The 20,604-nt window shown below is 44.6% G+C and overlaps 1 protein-coding gene across 1 annotated transcript in view; it reads left to right on the top strand.

Moving 5' to 3' along the window:
- The window catches only part of KSR2 (kinase suppressor of ras 2), a 370,971-nt gene that overhangs the window by 68,559 nt on the left and 281,808 nt on the right, over positions 1 to 20,604 (top strand). The window contains exons 2-3 of the mRNA XM_072953632.1: positions 10,977 to 11,117; positions 15,235 to 15,385. Of these exons, the coding sequence (XP_072809733.1) occupies positions 10,977 to 11,117; positions 15,235 to 15,385 (292 nt within the window). The remainder of the gene's footprint in view (positions 1 to 10,976; positions 11,118 to 15,234; positions 15,386 to 20,604) is intronic.

The following is a 20,604-nucleotide window of genomic DNA, read 5'->3' as shown; positions in this document are numbered from 1 at the left end:
TAATAACCCAGAGATGCAGCTGCTACCATTTTGAAGCATTTCCTTCTAGTCGTGTGTGTTTGTGTCTGTGTGTACATGCATCTTATGTTCAGAAAGTGGGATTAAACTGTTCAAGTGTTGTTTCACTTGCCAGTAGATCAGAACATTCTCTGTGTGTCAATAAATAAGAGTTTGTGAGACTTGGATTCAAATCTTGATCCACTCACTCAGTAGCTCAATGACCTTGGGCGAGTTATTTAACCTTTCTGGGCCGCGGTGTTCTTGGTTGTGGAGTGGGACAGTCATTGGACCCGTGTCGCAGTGTCGCTGTGTGGATTAAATAGATAATTCATGAAAAGTGCTTATCACAGCATTGGGCTCAGAGAGAGCCTGGGCTGGCTGACGGCCGTGATGAGTCTGCACTGCTAGCCAGTCCTGGGGACCTGGGAAAAGGGCTGCTGATTCCCGGGGTCCCTGTTTGGGTAGTGCTGCTCCATCTCTGCTCAGTATGACCTCAGACTCTGGGCACTTTCTGGGTTTGTCCCGGCTCAGGCTAGCCAGACTCTTGTCCTGCAGGCTGATTCCTGTTCCTCTGTGACTCAGGGGGAAGCCCTGGACCTGTGGCCCTATCCCCACCCGTCTTCCCCACTCCATCTGCTTCCCACACCTATCTCTCTCCCCCATTCTAATGCATCAGACTGGGGATGCCCCTTGATTCTGGCTTCTGGGCAGGTGTAGGACCAGTCTCTGGGTGACCCTGGAAACACCTCCCCAGAATCCACACATTCCCTCTACTAGTAGTCAGGACACAGTGTTTGTGTGTGGGAGGCGGGCTCCGCCTGTCTTCTGCACAGACATCATCTCCTGAGATGCCTCAGCAGGCCTGCGAGCAAAGGTGAGAGATGCCCATTTAACAGATGAGAGAGTAGAGGCTCAGGGAGCTGGCGTGACTTACCCAAGCCTCAGACCTGGAATCCAGAAACGCCCTTCTCCCACAATACCTAGATGGGTGAGACGTCTCTCTGCCCTTGAGGGGTCAAACCCCACAGTATGGATTTCCTGCTTAGTGGGAAGGACCCGTGGATAAATCAGACTGCAGCATCCTGGTAAAGAGAGGGAGCTCTGGGATCATACCCTGGCTCCCTGGCTTAAATAGCTTTGTGGATCCAGGCAAGTGATTTACCGTTTTTGATGCCTCAGTTTTCTGGTTTACAGAATAGGCTTAGAACCCCAGCCTCACAGCTAGCACTGCTGAGGGGATTAAAAATGAACAACTGCAGTCAAAGTGCTCATCTTACGGCGCCGGGCGCACTGTGAGGACTCAGTGAATGGTGGCTGCAATCGTGGCTCCTATTCCTGAAAACGCTTTATGGTAGCTGACAAAGATGCCCACAGCAGACCTCCCAGAACCGCTTGCATCATGGGCTTTTGACCCTGGTGTCAAAGGAATCCCTCATGCAGAAGATGAAAAAGAAAGAGGTAGATGAGTATGAACGAATGGGAAATATCCTTGGGGCTTACTACCAAGACAAAAAAGTATGATATAATTTATGCAGGGGAAGAAACCCAACTCTACCCATAAAACCACACTGCAGAGTTTTCACATGTACGTACATATGTGTGAAAGTATGCAGAAGATCTGGAAAGGGGGGCATCAAGTGAGTCTGGGTAGTTACCCCTGTTCTCTCCAGGGAGGAGGAGGTCGGCAGTAGAGGGCGTGGTCACGGGGAGCTTTAACTTTGTCTAAAAGGTTCCAGTTTGTGGATGTGTTTATTAAATAAAATGAATTAAAATAAAGATATCCTTTCTGAAATATTGGGGCTTTGGAACCAGGCTTGGGTTTGAATCTTAGCTCTCCACTTACATTGTCTGATTGTGAGCAACTGGCTCAATTTCTCTGGGTCCCATTTCTTCATCTGTAAAATGTAGATCTTAACAGCATCTCGTTCCTGGGGGTGTGAGGATATACTGATATGATGCACGTGACAGCACATGGAAGTACTCAATAAGCGTAGTTTTATTTTTATTATTATGCTTCTTTCACTTACTCGTCCTAGTCTGAAAAGGACTGCTTAATCCTTTAAGATACCCGGTGTCTTCATTACTAACCAATTATAATACAGGAAAAACTGTAATACATTTTATAATAGTGTATGTACAAATCAAATGCCAAGGAAGAATTGCTTAAGATTTGCTGAGGAAGCTAACATCTGAGATGGGCTTTGGAGAGAAAATTAGAGTTCCATATGTTGATGGGGTGGTGTATCAGTGAGCCATGGGTCCCCCTAATGCTGCATAACAAACAGCCACAAAACCTTAGCTGCATACCACGTAAATTTTATCGATCTGCAGAGGATTAGTGGCTCTTCTGATCTTGGCTGGGCTCACTCATAGCCAACCCCAGGCGAGAATTCGCTGTTGGCTGAGCTAGGTTGACTTTTGCTGGGATATCTGTGAAGACTTGACTTTGCGTAGTTTCTCATCCTTCAGCTGATGAGCTGACTACCCTATGCACATTCTCATGCAGAGCCAAGAGAAGTAGCAAGTAGAAACAGAGGAGGCCTCTTTCTATTGGCTGAGGCAAGTCACATCAACTGAGGTGCTGGTTTAAACTCTACCTCTTTAGTGAGTTAACTGCAAAGTCAGATCATGAAAGGTATGGAGGCAGGAGGGGTAAAGGGTTCAGGTCATCTTTACAATCTACCACAGGTGGATATGGAACAGGGCTTCTGGGTAGGAGGAGCCTGAGAAAATGCATAGAGAGGTGACATCGAGGTGGTGTGTTCAGGGAACTGCGTGGAAATGAAAGAGGCAAGGAAGGAGAAACAGAGTCAAGTTGAGCCCTGAATAATACTCTAAGGAGTTTGAACATTATTCCATAGGACAATGTTGCCCCAAATCATCAGTCTGTACCACTGCCATACTCTTTGACGTATCTGTGTATTTTGCTATCCAACAAGCTCAATTTCCTAAAAACATACATGTATTTAAGAGTAAGTCTTTGTACAACTATTACAATGAAAAACGAATATCACTTGCCATAAATGGAAGGCAGTCAAGAAAATAAACACAATGAAAACATAAGTGTCATTGAGTTTCTAAATATGTTACCTGCCTAGGGCTGTGAGTGCATGCCCTGTTCTATGTTACGAAGGGAGATTAGCCAGTATTTAGGAGTTAATGACATAGTATCACTGAACTGAGACTGTCTCCTTGATATATAAGTTAGATGACAGCAGGGACGGGAAAGGAAGTGCTCACATGTGACCCAGTGTTGTTTAAGCCGTGCCTGGATACCCCCGTAGGTTATCAGTGGTACCCACACTTGGGAATGGCTGTTTGAGCAGTGACATGGTTCCATCACTCCTGCTGTTAGCGTCTGGTCTTAGTCTAGCTTTTCAGTTTTCTGTGATGCTGAAACATGATGTCACTGGTTTCCAGTTGACGCTGATTCCTTCATGCCTTTCAGAGGTTGATACTGCATTGTTATTATTTATTTATAGAGAAAAGATCCTTATTTCTTTTGCCATGTTGGAAACACAGCACAATTTATTATAGAGTAATAAACAGAAAAACCTCATTTATTCAAAAGAGAAGACTGAGGAAGTTAGCAAAAAGCCCAAATTCATAGATATTGTTAATGAGGTAAGCATGTGCTCCTTTCATGCAATTTCTGTTAAGCTGAATGGATTCAGATCCTATTAATTTCAAAATTAGAATTTAAGTAATTAATTAGGAAGGCACACTTTTTAAAATCCAACTTTTACTTTAAGTTACAGTTAGTACTTTTAGTACATTTTCTCGCAGTATAGCTGTAATCTTTAACTTTTAAACTTTGGAGAAGTATCTCCATCATCTCATACCTTAAAAAAACAGCATTCAGTGTCACAGAATATTGAAAAACTAGACCAAGACCAGGTACTGAATGGCAGGAGCGATACATTTGATCTTTAAGGAATATTTATTTATTTTAAAACTGATTTTGACTTAGTAGAAATACTTTTCCTGACACTGGTAATCAGTGTATTTGGGGCATACCCCTGACCCCAAGCTAATTATGGAAGATCCTTGTAAATTCATGTAACACAAATCAGTACTACCGCTCTGGTATTCTGAGTGATTCTTAGGTGCCATTTTGCAGGAATAATCTCTTCTAACCTTCACCACGATTCTATGAAGCAGTACCATTAAGCCTCATTTTCCAGGTGAGAAAATTGAGGTTTAGAGCAATTTTGAGGTTCCCTTGAGGTCTGCTCCGCTGCTGAGTGGGGGCTGGAGCCTTGGGCTCCCTGGTACTGCCTCCTATTCCAACACATCAGCATTGGGAAAACAACAACAACAACAAAAAAAAACCAAGGTAAAATAAAGAGTTAGAGCTGAATTCTTTTTCTCTGGCTTTATGTGATGCTTTTCTACTTTCTCAGTGACTAATGGGTCCTCAGCTTAAATCAGTGCCGATGAAGCAAGAGTTCTAGACATACTCAGTACTGGTAAGAAGTGGCATTGCCTCAGCATTGGAGAGATCCCCTTTGCCTTCAGTTACACGGGTCTTTTTCCCCCTCCGCATGGTGAGGGAAGTTATCATCCTGGGAAGATATCTTTCGTCCTGAAGCTCGCTAGAATTAAGAGTGACAGCTGATGGATGTATGTTGCATATCTCAGTCTTTAGAAATATCGGGTTGGCTTTGGGTCTCTGCACCGGAAATAAAAGAAAGAAGGTAAACTTTTGGTCGATTGTTTTCTTTACTGGATTCCCAGAGTGTAGCACAGCGCCTGGCTCATGGGCAGACAGCTGGCACTTAGGAAATATTTTCTGAGTGAATGAGCAACCCAAAGGCTAGGTGTATGCCAGGTGTGGACGGGATACCCAAACTAGTCTTAAAGTTTTTAAAATTCTTCTAAATGTTGAAAAATGAAAGCAGTATGTTCTCATAAAAAGTTAAACAGTATATATGTACAGTCAAAAGTGAGTGTCTCTCTCCTCTGTGGTGCCCGTCTTTACTATTATAGGGCGTTGTATTCTGCTAGTTCCTCTGTTTACAAACATCATTAACGCACGTAGTTTGTCAGAGTGCAAAGGCAATCGTAATACACAGCGTCTTCGCATTTGCTTTTTCCATCTTTTTGCTGAAGATGAGCATCTTGGAGATTTTCTCACATCACTGTGTTTCAGTCTAGCTTAGTTTTGAGAGTTTGTTCAGTATTCCATTCTATGAGTTTGCTGTAACTCATTCATATTTGGTCTTTCTATTCATTTACCTTTAAAAAATTGTTTCCATTGGTTTAAAATGACAAACTTTGCTGCAATAACCAGCCAGTCTTTTACTCCATGTACATACATGTATAAGTATTTTTTACTTAAAAAAGTGGGGGGGGGCAGTAATTACGTTTGTGTGTTTATTTATTTGTTTAATTTATACATACGGAGGCACTGGGGAGTGAACCCAGGACCTTGTGCATGCTAAGCACGCGCTCTACCACTGAGCTCTACCCCCTCCCCCCCATAAGTGTATCTGTAGGGCTGATTCTAGAAGTGAGGTTCCTGAATCAAAGTGCATGGGTATTAAAATGTTGATATTCCAAATCCAGTGAGTGCCCTCTGGTGGCATCCTCAGTGGCCACTGACATCCTCACTGACACTGGAGAGCATCAGTGTAAAAAAAAAAAACATACTGTAAAGCCTATCCAAACATTTTTTTCCATTGATAAGCAGGTAATACATACACATTGTATCTTCTAACATTGCTACAGAGGAGCAAACAGGGAAAAAATAGGTCACCTGTAGTCTTCCTACTGCTAACATTTTGTTATACACCCTCCCTAGGTTTTTTGTAATCATCTGTCCACGTGTAGTTTTATAAATCTTTTTATGCATTATTTAGACATTACAAATATTATACATATTTTATACATTATTTTAATGGTAGGCCATATATGAATACATTGTAATTTATTCATATCCGCCCCTATTGTTGAAGAGTTGGATTGTTTCCAATCTTTCATGGCTGTTACCCACTTGGAGCAAAACTTCATGAATATCCTTAATTATTTCTTTAGGATAAAACCCTAGAGGAGCACTGTCCACTAGAAATATAATGAGAGTGACAGGTGTGAGCCGAACGTATAGTTTAAAATTTTCTAGTAGCCACATTAATAAAGAAGATGAAATTAATTGTAATAACATTTTATCTAACCCAGTGTATCCAAAATATTATCATTTAACCATGTAATCCATGTAAAAATATTAATGAAATATTTTATGTTATTTTTTTCCTACCAAGTTTTTGAAATCCGTTGTGTACTTTACACTTACAGCACATCTCAGTTCGGACACTAAAATTTTAAGGTTGAAGTAACAAGTAGTTCTGTCAAAACAAAGTTACGTTTAACAGAAAAATACTGTTCATGGCTTCCGTTTTCAAATTTCAATTTAAGTGGGGAGGATATAGCTCAGTGGTAGAGTGTGTGCTTAGCATGTATGAGGTCCTAGGTTCATCCCCCAGTACCTCGATTAAAAATAAATAAAACCTAATTGCCTACCCCCAGCACACACGCAAAAGTACATAGTGCTGTTTGTCAATTGTATCTCAATAAAACTGGAAGAAAAAAATGATATAAAGTAAATTAAATTAAAAATTCCATTTCCTAGTGGCACTAGCCATATTCTGAGTGTGCAGGTGTTCACACGTGGCTGGTGAAATGACCATTTGGACACTGGACACCGAGATTAAATCAGTCTCACTCCCATCTGCTTCTAGTGTGTGAAACCAGAGCAGAGATGGGGGTGGTGACGGGGTATAGGATTTGAGAATCCACTGGCAAACGTCAAGATCTGGGAAAAATAAAACAAGACAAAAACAAAAAAGGCGAGCAGCGGAGCTGGGGTGAGAAGGCCCCTGGCAGGGATTGGGGTTCATGAGAGCAGCACCCAGGCAGGGCAGTGGCCTCGTGGCGCTGGGCAATCAGCCGAATCCAGCAGGTGAGCCAATCAGTGAATCCATGGAGGACTGTTTTTCTCACTGAGAAGTGTGATAAAACTGTAGGAAGGGAAACGGCTGGAATAAACTCTGGATCGAAGCCAGCAGGACTGCAGTCCTGGTCCTGGGGCCCAGAGTCCCCCAGTCTCTAGTGAGCTGGCCCTCTCGAGCCCCCAGCACGTGAAAGCTTGCTCCACTGCAGCCTGGATTCCTTCATCCCTGGGGGCCCCGACTCGCCCTCTACGCAGGTGAGCAGCCTCTGACCAAGCAGGCAGCCCCAAGTTCCCGCTCAGATCTCAGGTGTACAGGGGGCCCAGGAGGTCCAGCGTCAACCTCGGTGCCCCTGGGAGCAAGGCTGGCACCAGGCAACCTGCCAGGCACGCTGGCCAGGTGGGCGGATGAGACGAGATGATGGTTCAGGGGAAAAACGTACGGCAAATCAGCCCAGACACAGAATCCTCCAACAGCCATTTCTTAGAGCTCCCAGGACTCGGAGGGCTGAGGTTTCGCTGCCATTTGTTCCAGAGTTTCAGACCAGCAGCAGACATGGTTCCCAGACTTCTGTCTGGAGTCCAGCATCCTGGCCAGGCCCTGCCCTTCACAGCCACGATGCCACCCCAGGCCTCTTCATCCTGAGCAGCCACACAGGTACAACCTATTCATACTCCAGAACCACTTCCAGAGGAACCGTCAGTGGGGACCTACTGGGAAACTTCTAATCTCCCAGGGGCCTAGAACTGGCCCCACAGTATCTCTGACGTATGCCTGCGATCACCCGTTGCTGGATCAAATGTTCTGTAATTGTCAATTAAATCCGGTGTTTTGGTGGAGTCATTCAGTTCAGTTCAATCTTTTAAGGAAACTCTGACAGATTAGCAGATGACCACCAAGCCGAGGGAACATGGGCTTCAGTGAACACAAATGAATAAAATTACAATCTTTACAAAAATTGTATTGAAAAGTCACTAGACAGATAAATGACTATAATCCACAACAAAAAGTAACAAATCTTGGGGAGAAAGGAGAATTTTATTTTGAAAGTTACCACATTATACTATTCAAAGCATCCAATTTTCAACAAGCAATTACAAGGCATCCAAAGAAACCAGAAAGCATGGCTCATTCATAGTCAGAAAACAAATTAACAGAAAATTTTCTACATCTGAGAAAGCCCAGAAGTCGGAATTAATAGGAAAATATCCTAAATTAAATGTCTTAAATACGTTCAACGTGCTGAAGAATATCATGGAGAAAGAAGTAAATGAGACCAGAATAACACACATGAGATAGAGACTATTCAATAAAGGGATAGAAATCATAAAAAGGAACTCAAATGGAATTTTGGAGTTGAAAAGTACAGTAACTGAAATGGAAAATTCACTAGAGACTTTCAATTGTGCATTTGATGAAGCAAGGAAAGAAATCAGCAGAACTTGAAGATGAGTTGATTGGAATTATCGAGTCTGATGAACAGAAAGTTACCATCTGTCACGATGGTACTGTCACAAACATACTACATTATTAATGACTATATTTCCCATACGGTACATTTCACCCTGAGATTTGTTTGTTTTGTCACTGGAAGTTCGTACCAGTTAATCTCCATCACCCATTTCACTCATCCCCCAACACAGCTCCACTCCGTCAACCCCAGTTTGTTCTTTGTATCTACAGCTCTGTTTCTGTTTTATGTTTTTTCATTTGTTTTTTTTTAGATTCCACATATAAATGATATCATGCAGTATTTGTCTTTCTCTGACTTATTTCACTTCGCATCATACCTTCAAGGTCCCTCCATATTGTCACAAATGGTAGGATTTCACTTTTTTTAATCACTGGATAATATTACATTTTAGACCTTTTGTCTTTGATTTTCAACAATTTGATTATAATATGTCTTAATGTGGATCTTCTTGAGTTTATATATTTATATTTGGGTTTTGTTGAACTGCTGGATGTGCAGACTCACACCTTTCACCAGATTATGGAAGTTTTCTGCCATTATTTTTTCAAATACTATTTCTGTCTGTTGCTTTATCTCCTCTCCGCTGGGACTCCGATTATGCATATGTTGGTGCACTTGGTGATTTCCCACCGGTCTCATAGGCTTTATTCATTTTTCTTCATTCTCTTTTCTTTCTGCTCAAAGAATGATGGAGATGTGTCAAAGTATATTTATTTCTTTTGTGTGATTTTCCATACCTATATCAAGAAAACAGTTAAAACAAGTCATAAAACAAAAGACAGACATGAGCATTCAATAGATATCTCAGCTGAGGTCCCAGCTCTGAAATTTCAGTAGGTCAGACCCTATCCATTCAGAAATAAATTAAAGAAAAACCACATCATATTCTTTTTGACATTTTCTATTCTGAAACTCGAAATTGAGATTCCGAGTCAAAAGAGTTCTAGGTAGATTAGCTTAACACAATGATTGTGCTGTTAATTGCAATGGAACGCAGGTTTATCAAGAAATGGCAACTTTCTTTTTATTAGTGAGGTGAATGAAATTAATGTTCACTTAAAAACCAGTTTCCTGATTTCCTCCAATGGGATTCAGTCTCAGGCAGGCTCTCCCAGATGGCAGCAGGGATGACCGGGCAGCTCCTGGCTTCTGCGGCAGCCCCCTGATGACTCCAGAGGGCTGTCCTCTGAGTGCACTGCCATCATCCCCTGCTCCCAACCCTGTGGTCCTAGAATTCCAGGACTGTCTCCTTTTGTTTTTAATTTTTTTTTTTTTGTGGGGGAGGTCATTAAGTCTATTTATTTATTTTTAATTATTTTTTTAATGGAGGTACTGGAGATTGAACCCAGGACCTCATGCATGCTAAGCATGCTCTCTACCATTCCTTCTTGATAAATATTGGTTAACAGGTGCTTTGAAATATCAAAGGCATTTATGTAACTAAGGATTTTATTTTTGTTTCATTATCTTCATTAAATCGATTTTAAACTACAAAGATGATAATATACTGTGGGTAACTATTGAAACAAAGCAAAACAATATAAAAAAAATACAACCTTTTTTTTTTTTTTTCTCACTCCATCTCTAGAGCCTCTCCGTCCCAAGTTAGCAAGGCTCAGGTGTGTCTTCCACACTTTTGTCTCTGCTCATGCACACACATTGCCTTTCTTTGGTTAATGTTAGTTTTTACATAATGGGCAGTAAAAAAAAAAAACCCCAAAAATCTTGCCTTTCTCATGTCATGGCATCCCTCTAGAATCATGGATATTCAGGTCCATCTGATTTTAAAAGTATTTGTTAATTTGTGCATACTTGCATGTGACTTGAGATTCAAATAGCACAAAAGGGTTTAAATAAAATGGTCCTCTCACCTCTGTTCCCCACCCTCCCTCTTCCCTTCCCTAGAAGATTAGGGACTCTTCCAAAGTGTGTCTGCATTTACAGAGATATACATGTAAACGGTTCCCACATGAACGAGAGAGTATTTATTTTTATTTATCAGCGTATCTTGGAGACCGTGCTGTATTAGCACATAGCATGCATCCTCGTTTTATTTTACAGCTGCACACAGTTCCCCTGTGTGCGTGTATCCGCATTTATGACGAGGTTCCTACTGATGGCCCCTCAGGGTGTTTGCAGTCTTTTGCGTTTGCACACAGAAGTGTAGGAAATATCCTTTTACACAGTCATTTTGCACAGGATAGGGTGTCTGTAAGATGCATTCCTAGAAGTGCAACTGTTAAGGTCAAAGGATATGTGTGGTGGAGATGTGGATGGATACAGCCCAAGCATCGCGCCCTCCCCTCAACTAAACTGGAACAACGCACACCTCCCTCCCTTCCCAGCAAAACACCAGAACCTGCCTGGTGCCCACCTTCACCAACCCGGTGGGGAACACGAGTGGAAACTGGGTCTCACAGCAGTTGAACCGGTCTTTAAAATACGGAGTTGGATGGAGTTGGGGCAAGGAGGGGGCACTGGGGAGATAACTTGCCTCTAGTCCCTGTGACAGTGCCCCTGAGATGTGTCCTCTGTTCTCATCTGTGTCTCCGCAGAGCAAGCTGGTGAAGTACTTCAGCCGGCAGCTGTCCTGCAAAAAGAAGGTGGCCCTGCAGGAACGCAACGCCGAGCTAGACGGCTTCCCGCAGCTCCGGCACTGGTTCCGGATCGTGGACGTGCGGAAGGAAGTCCTGGAGGTGACCGGAGGCCACTCCTGCCCCCATCCCTTACCGGCAGCAGCCAGCCCCTTGGGCCGAGGGTTTTGCGCTGTGCCTAGCACATAGTAGGACTTAATATGTGTTGGATGAAGGCATGGAGCATCTCAGATGCTGTCTGAATGGGGTCATTAGGAGTATGGTTCTAGAGTCAGGTAGAACCCCTTTTAGTTCCACCACTGAGGAACTCAGTCACTTGGGCCAAATCACTACCTCTTAGATCAGTGCTGTCCCACAGAAGGTTCTGCTGTGAAGGAAATATTTCATACCCGCCCTGTTTGATGGAGGAGCCATCAGCCATAGGGAGCTGTTGAGCTCTTGAATTGGGGTTAGTGTGTGAGCCTGAAGAACTGAATTCTTAATTGTATTTAATGTTAATTAATGTGGCCAGTCACCACCATATTGGGCCCCACAGTCGTAGGACATCAGTTTTCTCATCTGTTCGATGGGGATAATGATCGTCTCCTCTTCTTAAGTAGCTGGCATGATAAAATGAGATGATCTGTATAAATGCTCAGCCCATAGTCTGGAACCTAATAGCACCCAGCAAATGCCAACTTAGTGATTATTGTTATCGGTGTTGCTGTTGCTGACAACTTTGGAAGTGACAGCTTTTCCAGTGACAGAGCGAAACCAGAACCCCTGTTGCCTTGTGTCTGTCCTCCGGGAATGGACCACATCCTTAAGTTCTCAAGGATGGTGAGGTTTCCTTACCCTCTGGGGTCTTGGGTCCCCACTGTTTTCAGTGACTGAGTGGAACCTTTCGGAATAAACTCAGCTCACGTTTATTGAATCCTTAGTGTCAGGCATTGTCACAAGGGCTTTACAAGCAAGATCTCAGTTGTTCAGACCCTGACAACGACCTCTTGACTTCTGACCGAGGCTCAGGGAAGGAGCGACTTGCCCTGCTAGTGAGCGGGTGGGGCTCGCAGGAAAACGCAGTCCGGATGGTCTCCAGAGCACACGGTGGGGAGCGCTATGCTTTCCCCTCCTTTTCCTTTTGCTGGGGCCTCCCTGATCTGGGTAAGAGGGGCTGGGTGCCCTCCTTGCCTGCAGGACCAAGTGCCACTTTCTCAAGGCGCTCCCTGCTTTCTCCTTGAAGATTCTCTTCCACATTTTGTCTTTTTTAGACCTTGTTCCCAGTGTGATCTTGCCTGAACCCACCACATCTAACAGCCCCGAGCTGGGGACAAAGGACTGCTAAATTCGTTGATCCCACCCCCATCCACCACCGCACCTTGCGCATGCGCACCAGATGGTGTATGCTTACCGTTCCTTAATACCATTCCCAGGATGGCGATTTCGCGTGAATATCCTTAAAGTGAAAGGTTCCATATAAATACAGACAGTACATTTAATTTGTATGGCTCCACTTTTCAGAGGCTTTCGAGACCATTTATTTATTAAGTGAGGCAAATGAAACAGAGACAAATCTTCCAGGCCAGGGGTTGAAAACCGGTGGCCCTCGGCTGTATCTGATGCACAGACGTTTTCTGTCTGGGCGATATAATGTTCAAAAAAAATGTTTTTGAGCAGGTACTTAAAAGTTGAAAGAGTGCACATTAAAAACTCCAAATCTTCGGCTTCTGTTGAAAAATTGAAATTGCTAACCGCATAGAAGTGAATTCCTGTCTGGTGTCAATGAACCAAATTCTGCTGCCTCTTTGGATCCCACAGGCTCCCTCTAGTTAGCAGCTTTGCTCATTTACGATTACCTGGACCGCAGGGGCCCAAGCCCTTTCTTTTACCGTAGTCTATGGAAAATCCAAGATGTGGATGAAGCTGCGGTTCCAGCTCTCTGTCTGCAGCTCACCCGTTTGTCCACCAGAGGTCCCCCTTCTGTGGAGGAACCAGAAGTGTGGAGGAAGCTCCCAAGTGAGACAGCCTGGATTCAAACTAACTGTGTGACCTTGGGCAGTGGTCTTACCTCTCTGAATTTCAGTGCCCTAATTGTGATACTGAACACAAGTTCGTGTGCCCGACCCACAGTGAGGCCAAAAAATACCGAAATGTTGGAGTTTAGAGCAGAGAAAGTTTTGTTGCTGGGCCAAAGACAATGAATAGCTTGTGCCCCCAAAACCTTGAACTTCCTGAACGGTTTCAGCTGAGCATTTTTAAAGGCTAGCTGAGGGAGGGGCGTCCCAGGGTCTGTGATCAGCTGTGCACAATTTTTTGATTGATTGACGGTGCTCAATCCTTAGGTGCCAGAAAGTCCGGTGGCCACGTGCTTATGATCATCAGGTAATTAATTGCTTCCATTTGGTGGTGGTTTTTCAGTATGATCTTGCCTGAAGCCACCACATCTAACAGCCCTGAGCTGGGGACAAAGGACCACCACGTTCCCCCATCCACCACTGCATGTCACATCTGAAAAACTCAGGAAATATACAAAAGATAGTATTATCTGGCTACTTCAGAGAGGAGCTAAAGCAGAGGGTATGGGGAGGGGTCTGTCCGGGGAAGGCCCCATAGGGTCCTGCTCGGTTACAGTTACAGACTGTTGATGTTGGTCAAAGTACCTGCTTTATGTGGTCTTTGTGACCTTAAAAGAAAATCCATGAAGAGCACTCAAAACACTGCTCCATCCCTTTCAATTATTATTATTATAATAATTAAATCAATCAGGGTACATCTCCTCTTTGGGGCCAAGCTTTTCCATTTTTTTCTGTCATTATTCCTTTTGTGATGTGTGTGTGTGTGTGTGTGTGTGTGTGTGTGTGTGTGTATGAAGATGAAGTTCAATGTAGATTGAGTATTTTTGGTGGGAGGGTGTAAATTATAGGATTAAAATACATGAGAGAATCCTGCAGCAAAGAGGAGAATTATTTTCTGTTGTGACTCATCCCTCCTAAATGTCATTTTGTACTTTCGGATCCTGGTCTATCTTTCTTAAAGTGGGGCTTCCCTGCAACGTATCCGTGTTTGAGGAAGCCTCCAAGTGACTCATTATCGTTCTCTCTCTGCCCTCTGACCTAGGGAGCTGGAAAGGCACTGATTGGGTTTTAGCTTTCCCTCTGCATCTTTTTTTAAGGGCAGAACGGGATGGTGTTGGATTTTGTTGTAATACTCAGATATGGCCACAAGAGGACAGAAGTATTCCACAATATTGCCTTCGAATCTCTATCCTCAGAGATTTAAAAATTTTATTTAAGGCGCAGTCGTAATCATAATAAATATAAAACCATTAGATACTATTAAGTGCTATAAAGTGAAGGATCTTTTTTTTGTAGATTCATAATATAGAAGTATGACACATTTCAAGGTGTATCCATATTATGTGTATAGGGACACACTGTTTTGGGGAAGAGGGGTGGTTGCTGGCGGTGGTGAAGACATACCTGACCAACACATTCATAGCTGGGAATCCTACCTTTTCTGTTCCCAGCCCATCTCTTAAAAGATCTCTTTGCCCATTCCGTGCTAGATTTGTCTTAGATTGCAAAGTCGTGTCCCCTGAGAGCTCAGACACAAATCCAGTTTCACTTACAGCACTGAGCCACTTATACAGGGTTCCGCCCGTTTCCCTTTAGGGTCCCTAACTCCCCAGTCTGAACCCCAGAAAGTGTGGCTGGGAAAGGGAGAAGCAGGCAATGGAGAACAGCCATCAGGAGAGACGGGCTGTCCAGTTTGCTCTGTTCTGAGTTCACCCTCGATCTGGGACAAGTCACTGCAGTCCAAGCCAGGCAGGACTCATGGAGGGCCCTCCAAGAACAGTAACTTGGAGCCCGGCCCATGAGGCGTTCAGAAGCTGCATGGGGAATCAGACACGTAATTAGTTAGCTACCACCGTTTACAGACTGTGTGCTAGGCATCCGTGCTACCTTACAAAGTATGTGCGCTTAAGATTCCCATTCTCCTGGTGAGTAAAGTGAGGCTCAGAGAGGTTATGTAGTTTTCTCGGGGTCACCTAGCTAATGAGTGGCAAAGCTGAGATTCAAACCCAGACCTGTCTGACCCCAGAGTCAAGAGACCCAACCATTATGTCAAGCCGCCATCCACACAGAGCCGGGTGTTCCGCTAGGCACCACTAGAGGGCAGCACGGAAGCCTCCCCTTTGGGCGCTAGCGGTCTGTTTACCGTCCTCTCCTCCCTCTGCTAGGAAATCACCCCCGGCCAGCTGAGTCTGGAGGATCTCTTGGAGATGACGGATGAGCAGGTGTGTGAGACCGTGGAAAAATACGGGGCCAACCGAGAGGAGTGTGCTCGCCTCAATGCCTCCCTCTCCTGTCTCCGGAACGTCCACATGTCGGGTGAGTAGGCTCGACATGTCCACATGTCGGGTGGGCAAGTGGATGGAGACTGGTCCCCAGCACCTGCCGCCCTTCCTCCGGGTTCCTGTGCGGTACACGCCTCTCACGAGCGGAGGAAAGAGGGGCCTGGGTTCGGAGCCAGAAGAAGTGGTCAGGGCAGCTCCTGGGCACTCTTGCCCAAGGGCGACCTGAGGTTGTAGGGCATTTGGTTCTGCATGATTAGGGTCCAGATATGGAAATGTTGGGTGTGTGTGAAAGAGTCTTTTTACCTGAGACATTGTGCCTTTGTATTTTGGCTCAGCATCTAACTTTTGTTTTTTAACATAAATAATATACATTCATTGCGAAATAACTTAGAAAATAGATGAACAAAAATAAAATAACTACCCCAAGCCCCACCCTCTACTGTTGTCAATTTGGTGTAATTTTTACAATAATTCTTCTTGACAAATGGGTACGTATATAATTTCTTTAAACAATAAACAATAAAATGAGGATTATCCATACTTAGTATTTTGAAAACTACTTTTTTCACCTAACAAAATACCCTCTGGCCTGTTTTATCATTTTGGAGTCCAAATATATTGTCATCTTTCTTTGATATTTCCCATTAATTGCTCAAACCCCTGTTTGCCTTGATTAGCCGGACACCAAACATCATCCTGATTGAGGCTTCCTGCTTCCCCCGAGCCCCATAATTTTCCCGCGATTTCTGGGGCCTTTTCAGTCCTAAGAGATAAGCTCTGCAAACACCAGGCAAGAAAAAGTGTTATTGGTCCACCTGAACGGTTGTTTCAGTTCCCACCACAAGGTGGCACTGTGGAACGCTAGTCGGGCTCAGTCAGGTGGCTGTTTCTCCCTAGACGCCCTCGCGGAATTCTGCGTGGAATGTTCAACAAGTATTGATGGAGTGACCATATGTACTCGTAGGACTGGGGATACAGAAGTGGACAAAAGAGAACATATTTGAAACAGGGCATTGGCCTAGAGTCCCCTTTTATATTCTTTCTTGCTAGCAGATTCTAATGATGGCTAAAATCATCATCAAAAGGGACCCCGCGTCGGGGGCTGTTCTGTCATTAAAGGATGTTTGATAGCATTCCTGCTTCTGCCCAGTAGATACCAGTGAACGTCCCCACCCCCTAGTCCCGGTCATGACAAACAAAATGTCTCCAGATATTTATGAATGTTCTCAGAGAGGGTGCAGAATTACCCCCGGTTGACTTGCTGTAAAGGTCATGTTATTCTTGCTAGCAAATGCTCCTGACTCATCTATTATTTGCATAGTCAAGAAGGTCCTCTCAATCACTCAAAACAAATAAAAACCTGCTTCAAGGTGACTTCTCTCTACCTATGGTGAGAAGCAGCTGGACGTTTTCTCTCTCAAAAATTGCACTGAATGACAGTGATAACACTGTCTCCTTTGTCAATAAGTGTATTTCCTCCTCGTTTTCAATGCCTGAATACTGCCACCATGGATTCCCCCAGTCTCCTACTTCTAGAAATTTAGGTTGTATCCACTTTTTTCCTATTATAAGCACTGCTGCAGGGAACAGCTTTGAGTGTTAACCTTGGGTACGTCCACGGTGATCTCTGTAGTGCAAATTCGTAGGAGTGGAGTTCCCGCAGCAAAGGGTTTACATTTCTGTATTTTAAGACTTCTGGTGAATGTTACTGTGGCACTTTCCAAAAAGTTTGTACTAACTGATGCCTCTCCCCCTCTTCGACCCCACCCTGGCCCTTGCAGTGCATGATGAGCACTTGAGGTTAGGTTTTTAATTGCTTTTCAGAGTTCCTGTCTTCTCTGCAGAGTTGTGCTGCGGAGGTTGGAAAAGTTCTTATGAAAAAGCCAGACCCCAGGTGTTTGTGTCCCCTGTCCGTGGGCTGAGCCGTCATCCTCTGTGACATCCTGGGCTGGGTGAGACCTTGACAGGGTCTCTAATTTGGTGTTTTTCAAACTTATTTGATCAAGCCGCCCAGTGACAAATGTGATTTATTTCACAACGCTGTACACATGCGTACACGCACACGCACACGTGTGTGCACATTCACATACGCAGCTGAAAGGAGTTTCATGAAACAACACTTGTTCTTCCTGATATTTCACACCTTCTTTTCCATTTTATTCTATGTCCTTTACCAGATGCTGGCAATGACCCACCCCCCTCAGGTCACCCCTCACTTTTGGGCTGTGAGCCATGGTTTGCAAAAATCCCTGATCTAATTGATCTTCCCACCCTTTCCCAGGCCCCTGAGATTCCTTCAACAGTGTCTTCCCTCTGATGCCACCCTTAGAGCCACCGAGACCTTGAAAGCTGTGGCCAAGGGCTGCCTTGTGTCCAAGTTCCTATAGCACTCAGCGCCGAGGTCAGCACGGAGAGAGCCTCAGCTCGGTAAAGACTGTCCACTCAGCTCCGGGTCTCCTTAACACCATATGTCTGTCTGCCCTTCCTCCGTGTAGTGGTGCCACTTTTTACATTTTCATTTTAATTTAAACCTTTTTTAGGGAGTGATTTTTTTTTAAATGGATGCCTCTCTCCCTGACTAGACAAAGCTGCAAGAGGGCAGGGATCATACCCATTTTTATTCACCATTTTATGCCCAGCTCTACATCTAGCCCATGAGAGAGCCTCAGTAAATATTTCTGAGTCAATACATCTTCCTGGTCATGGATCCTGTGAAAACTCACCAGCAGCTTAACGTGCATAGTCTTTCTCGTGGCTTGCAAAGTACCTCGGACTTTGACTCCCTTATGGAACCCTGCTGATCACACCCCCCTCCCCGCCCCGCCAGCCCTAAATATCCAATAAATCTATTTACTTAGGGCTTCCTAGATCGGCCATGGTTTTTGCATCTTGGTCCCCACCCTTCTGCCTAGAATTCCCTTCCCCTTTCTCCTCCTGGTGAATCCCTACTCATCCTCGGGTCCAACTCCTGCCTCAAATCTCTGCACTTTCTTAAATGAACGAATGGATGGTTCTACCACTGGCTGACCATGGCTTGCAGCGATTGTCCGTTTCCTTGTCTCCCTCCCTCGTCTGACTGTGCCCTCCCCGAGGCAGGCGTGGTGTCCCACTCTTCACCCCTCTAGTGCCAGCACCTGGCTCAGGTGTGTTTGTTGAAGGTCGTTCGGGAAGGCTGCCCGACGTGCTTGCCACTGATTTCCACCAGAGGGAAGCAGTGAGCCATCTCGACTGAGCCTTGCTTCAAATTCTCTTTACTCCAGACATTATCATTGGTTCCTTGAAGCTTCAAACTATCTTGGGAGCTAGATGGTTCTTGTCATTTCCTGCCCTTTATCTTCACCAAAAATATTACCTCGAATTAGGGGAAAAAACTAGTGTCTTTCCCACCAGACTCTTGTTGCTTGACACCACATCCGTCTTGGTTGCCCCAGCTGTCAGCCGGAAAGCTGGGGTCTCCAACAGGGACGACATCAGATATTTAAAACTCAGGTGTGTAGTGGGGACTAAAGGCGTGTTTGTTAAGTATTGAATGGATACAAGTTGTAATGAGAAGCTCGTATGGGAACCAAGCATGTGGAGACAAGGTCGTTTATGTCTGGCCAAGAATGGCTGTTGCCTCTGTTGATGTCTCTTTCGTGGAGGATGGGGCAGCTTGATTTTAGAGTTGTTAACTCTAATTGTAGTTTTCTCCTTGGGTTTTGTGGATGTCTTTATTCCCAGTGCCCAAGGGACCCCAAAGACAGGAAAGCTGAACCCTTTCCTTTTCCTCACGGCTTCTTGATCAGCCTTAGCCTGAAACCAAAGAATACTCATCATTCCTTTTGACAAACTCAAGGGACTCCGAAGCCAGGATATCTTAACCTTTCCTTATCACATGAGCGATGGCCTGAAACCAAGAAACACTCATTCACTTATTTAACAAGATGTATCGAATGCCCGCAGTATGCCAGACACTGTTCTGATCTCTGAATGTGCATGCCTAGATGTCTGTCCTCATGGAATTTGCATTCTAGTTGGGGAGACAGGCAATAAATTATAATCATAATAAGCACTTATAGTGTGTTCAAATAAGGGCTGTGGAGGAAATAAAAATTTGAGCAGGTGAAGGGGGTCATCCATGTCCTCTGGGAATGGGGGACAGGTTGTCCTATTAGGAAGAGTGGTCAGGCCTCCATTCTCTTCACTGTTTTCCTTTTCGCTTTCGCCTTCTCAATCCTCCATCGTCTGCTCAGAGCATGGAATGTGGCACCAGGCAAACCTAGGTTCCAGTTCTGGGTCTGCTGCCTGTCAGCTGTGTGGTTTTGAGCTACGTGTCTTGTGATTCTGAGCTTAGTTTCCTAAGCAGTAGGATGGGGCTGATGGTCATTTCCACCCTGCTGGTTGTGGGGTGAATTAGATGAGATGATGCAGGCAAAGCACAGTCCTGACCTGGATTAGTGCGTAGTAACTCTTGTTACCAGTTCTGTTGAAATTATCATCATCAGCAGCAGAAGTACTATCCCCCCATCCTACAGTCACCATCATCACCATTCCTACTCCAGTTGCCCCCACCATCAGCACCACCACCATCTCCATCACCACTATCACCATCCACCATCACCACCATCACCACCATCACCGCCATCACCGCCATCACCGCCATCTCCATCACCACCATCACCATCACCCCATCATCTCCATCATCATCACCACTATCACCATCACCATCATCACCAAAACCGCCATCATCTCCATCATCATCACCATTATCACCATTAACCATCTCCATCATCTCCATCACCACCATCACCACCATCATCACCATTATCACCATCATCATCACCAGACCCTCTAGACTTTCTCTGCCTCCAACTCACTGTTCTCCATCCTCCTCTTTTTTTTTTCCCTCCAAAGGGCCCTTGGGCTTCAGTTTTCTAATTTTACTAATTATTTGTTTCTCTTTGATTTCCTTTCCCTCTGAACCATGGTCTCCCTCAACATTGCTGCATCTTTAGAACCTGTTTCCCACTCTATGTCTGGCTTGATTGTTCTCTAGTGGTGGCCCACCTTTCCCTGGCCAAGAAGAATAAACGCAGAGCTCTAAGCAATTTTTCCATGGCACCACTTCCCACCCCATCTGAGGTTGTCCTAGGGTGAAATTGATTTGGCTTCTGGAAAAGTGTGCTCTTGCCAGTCCCCCTCCCCACTCCTTGCCCCATCCTGCCCAGGACCGGAGACCTCAGGTATGAAGACCACAGGCTCCCTTTCTGAGCT

Source organism: Vicugna pacos, chromosome 32 (genome assembly GCF_048564905.1).
Source record: "Vicugna pacos chromosome 32, VicPac4, whole genome shotgun sequence".
Taxonomy (NCBI): Eukaryota; Metazoa; Chordata; class Mammalia; order Artiodactyla; family Camelidae; genus Vicugna; species Vicugna pacos.
The sequence above is the reverse complement of the archived record's forward strand: the minus strand, read 5'-3'. Positions and strand labels throughout refer to the sequence as shown.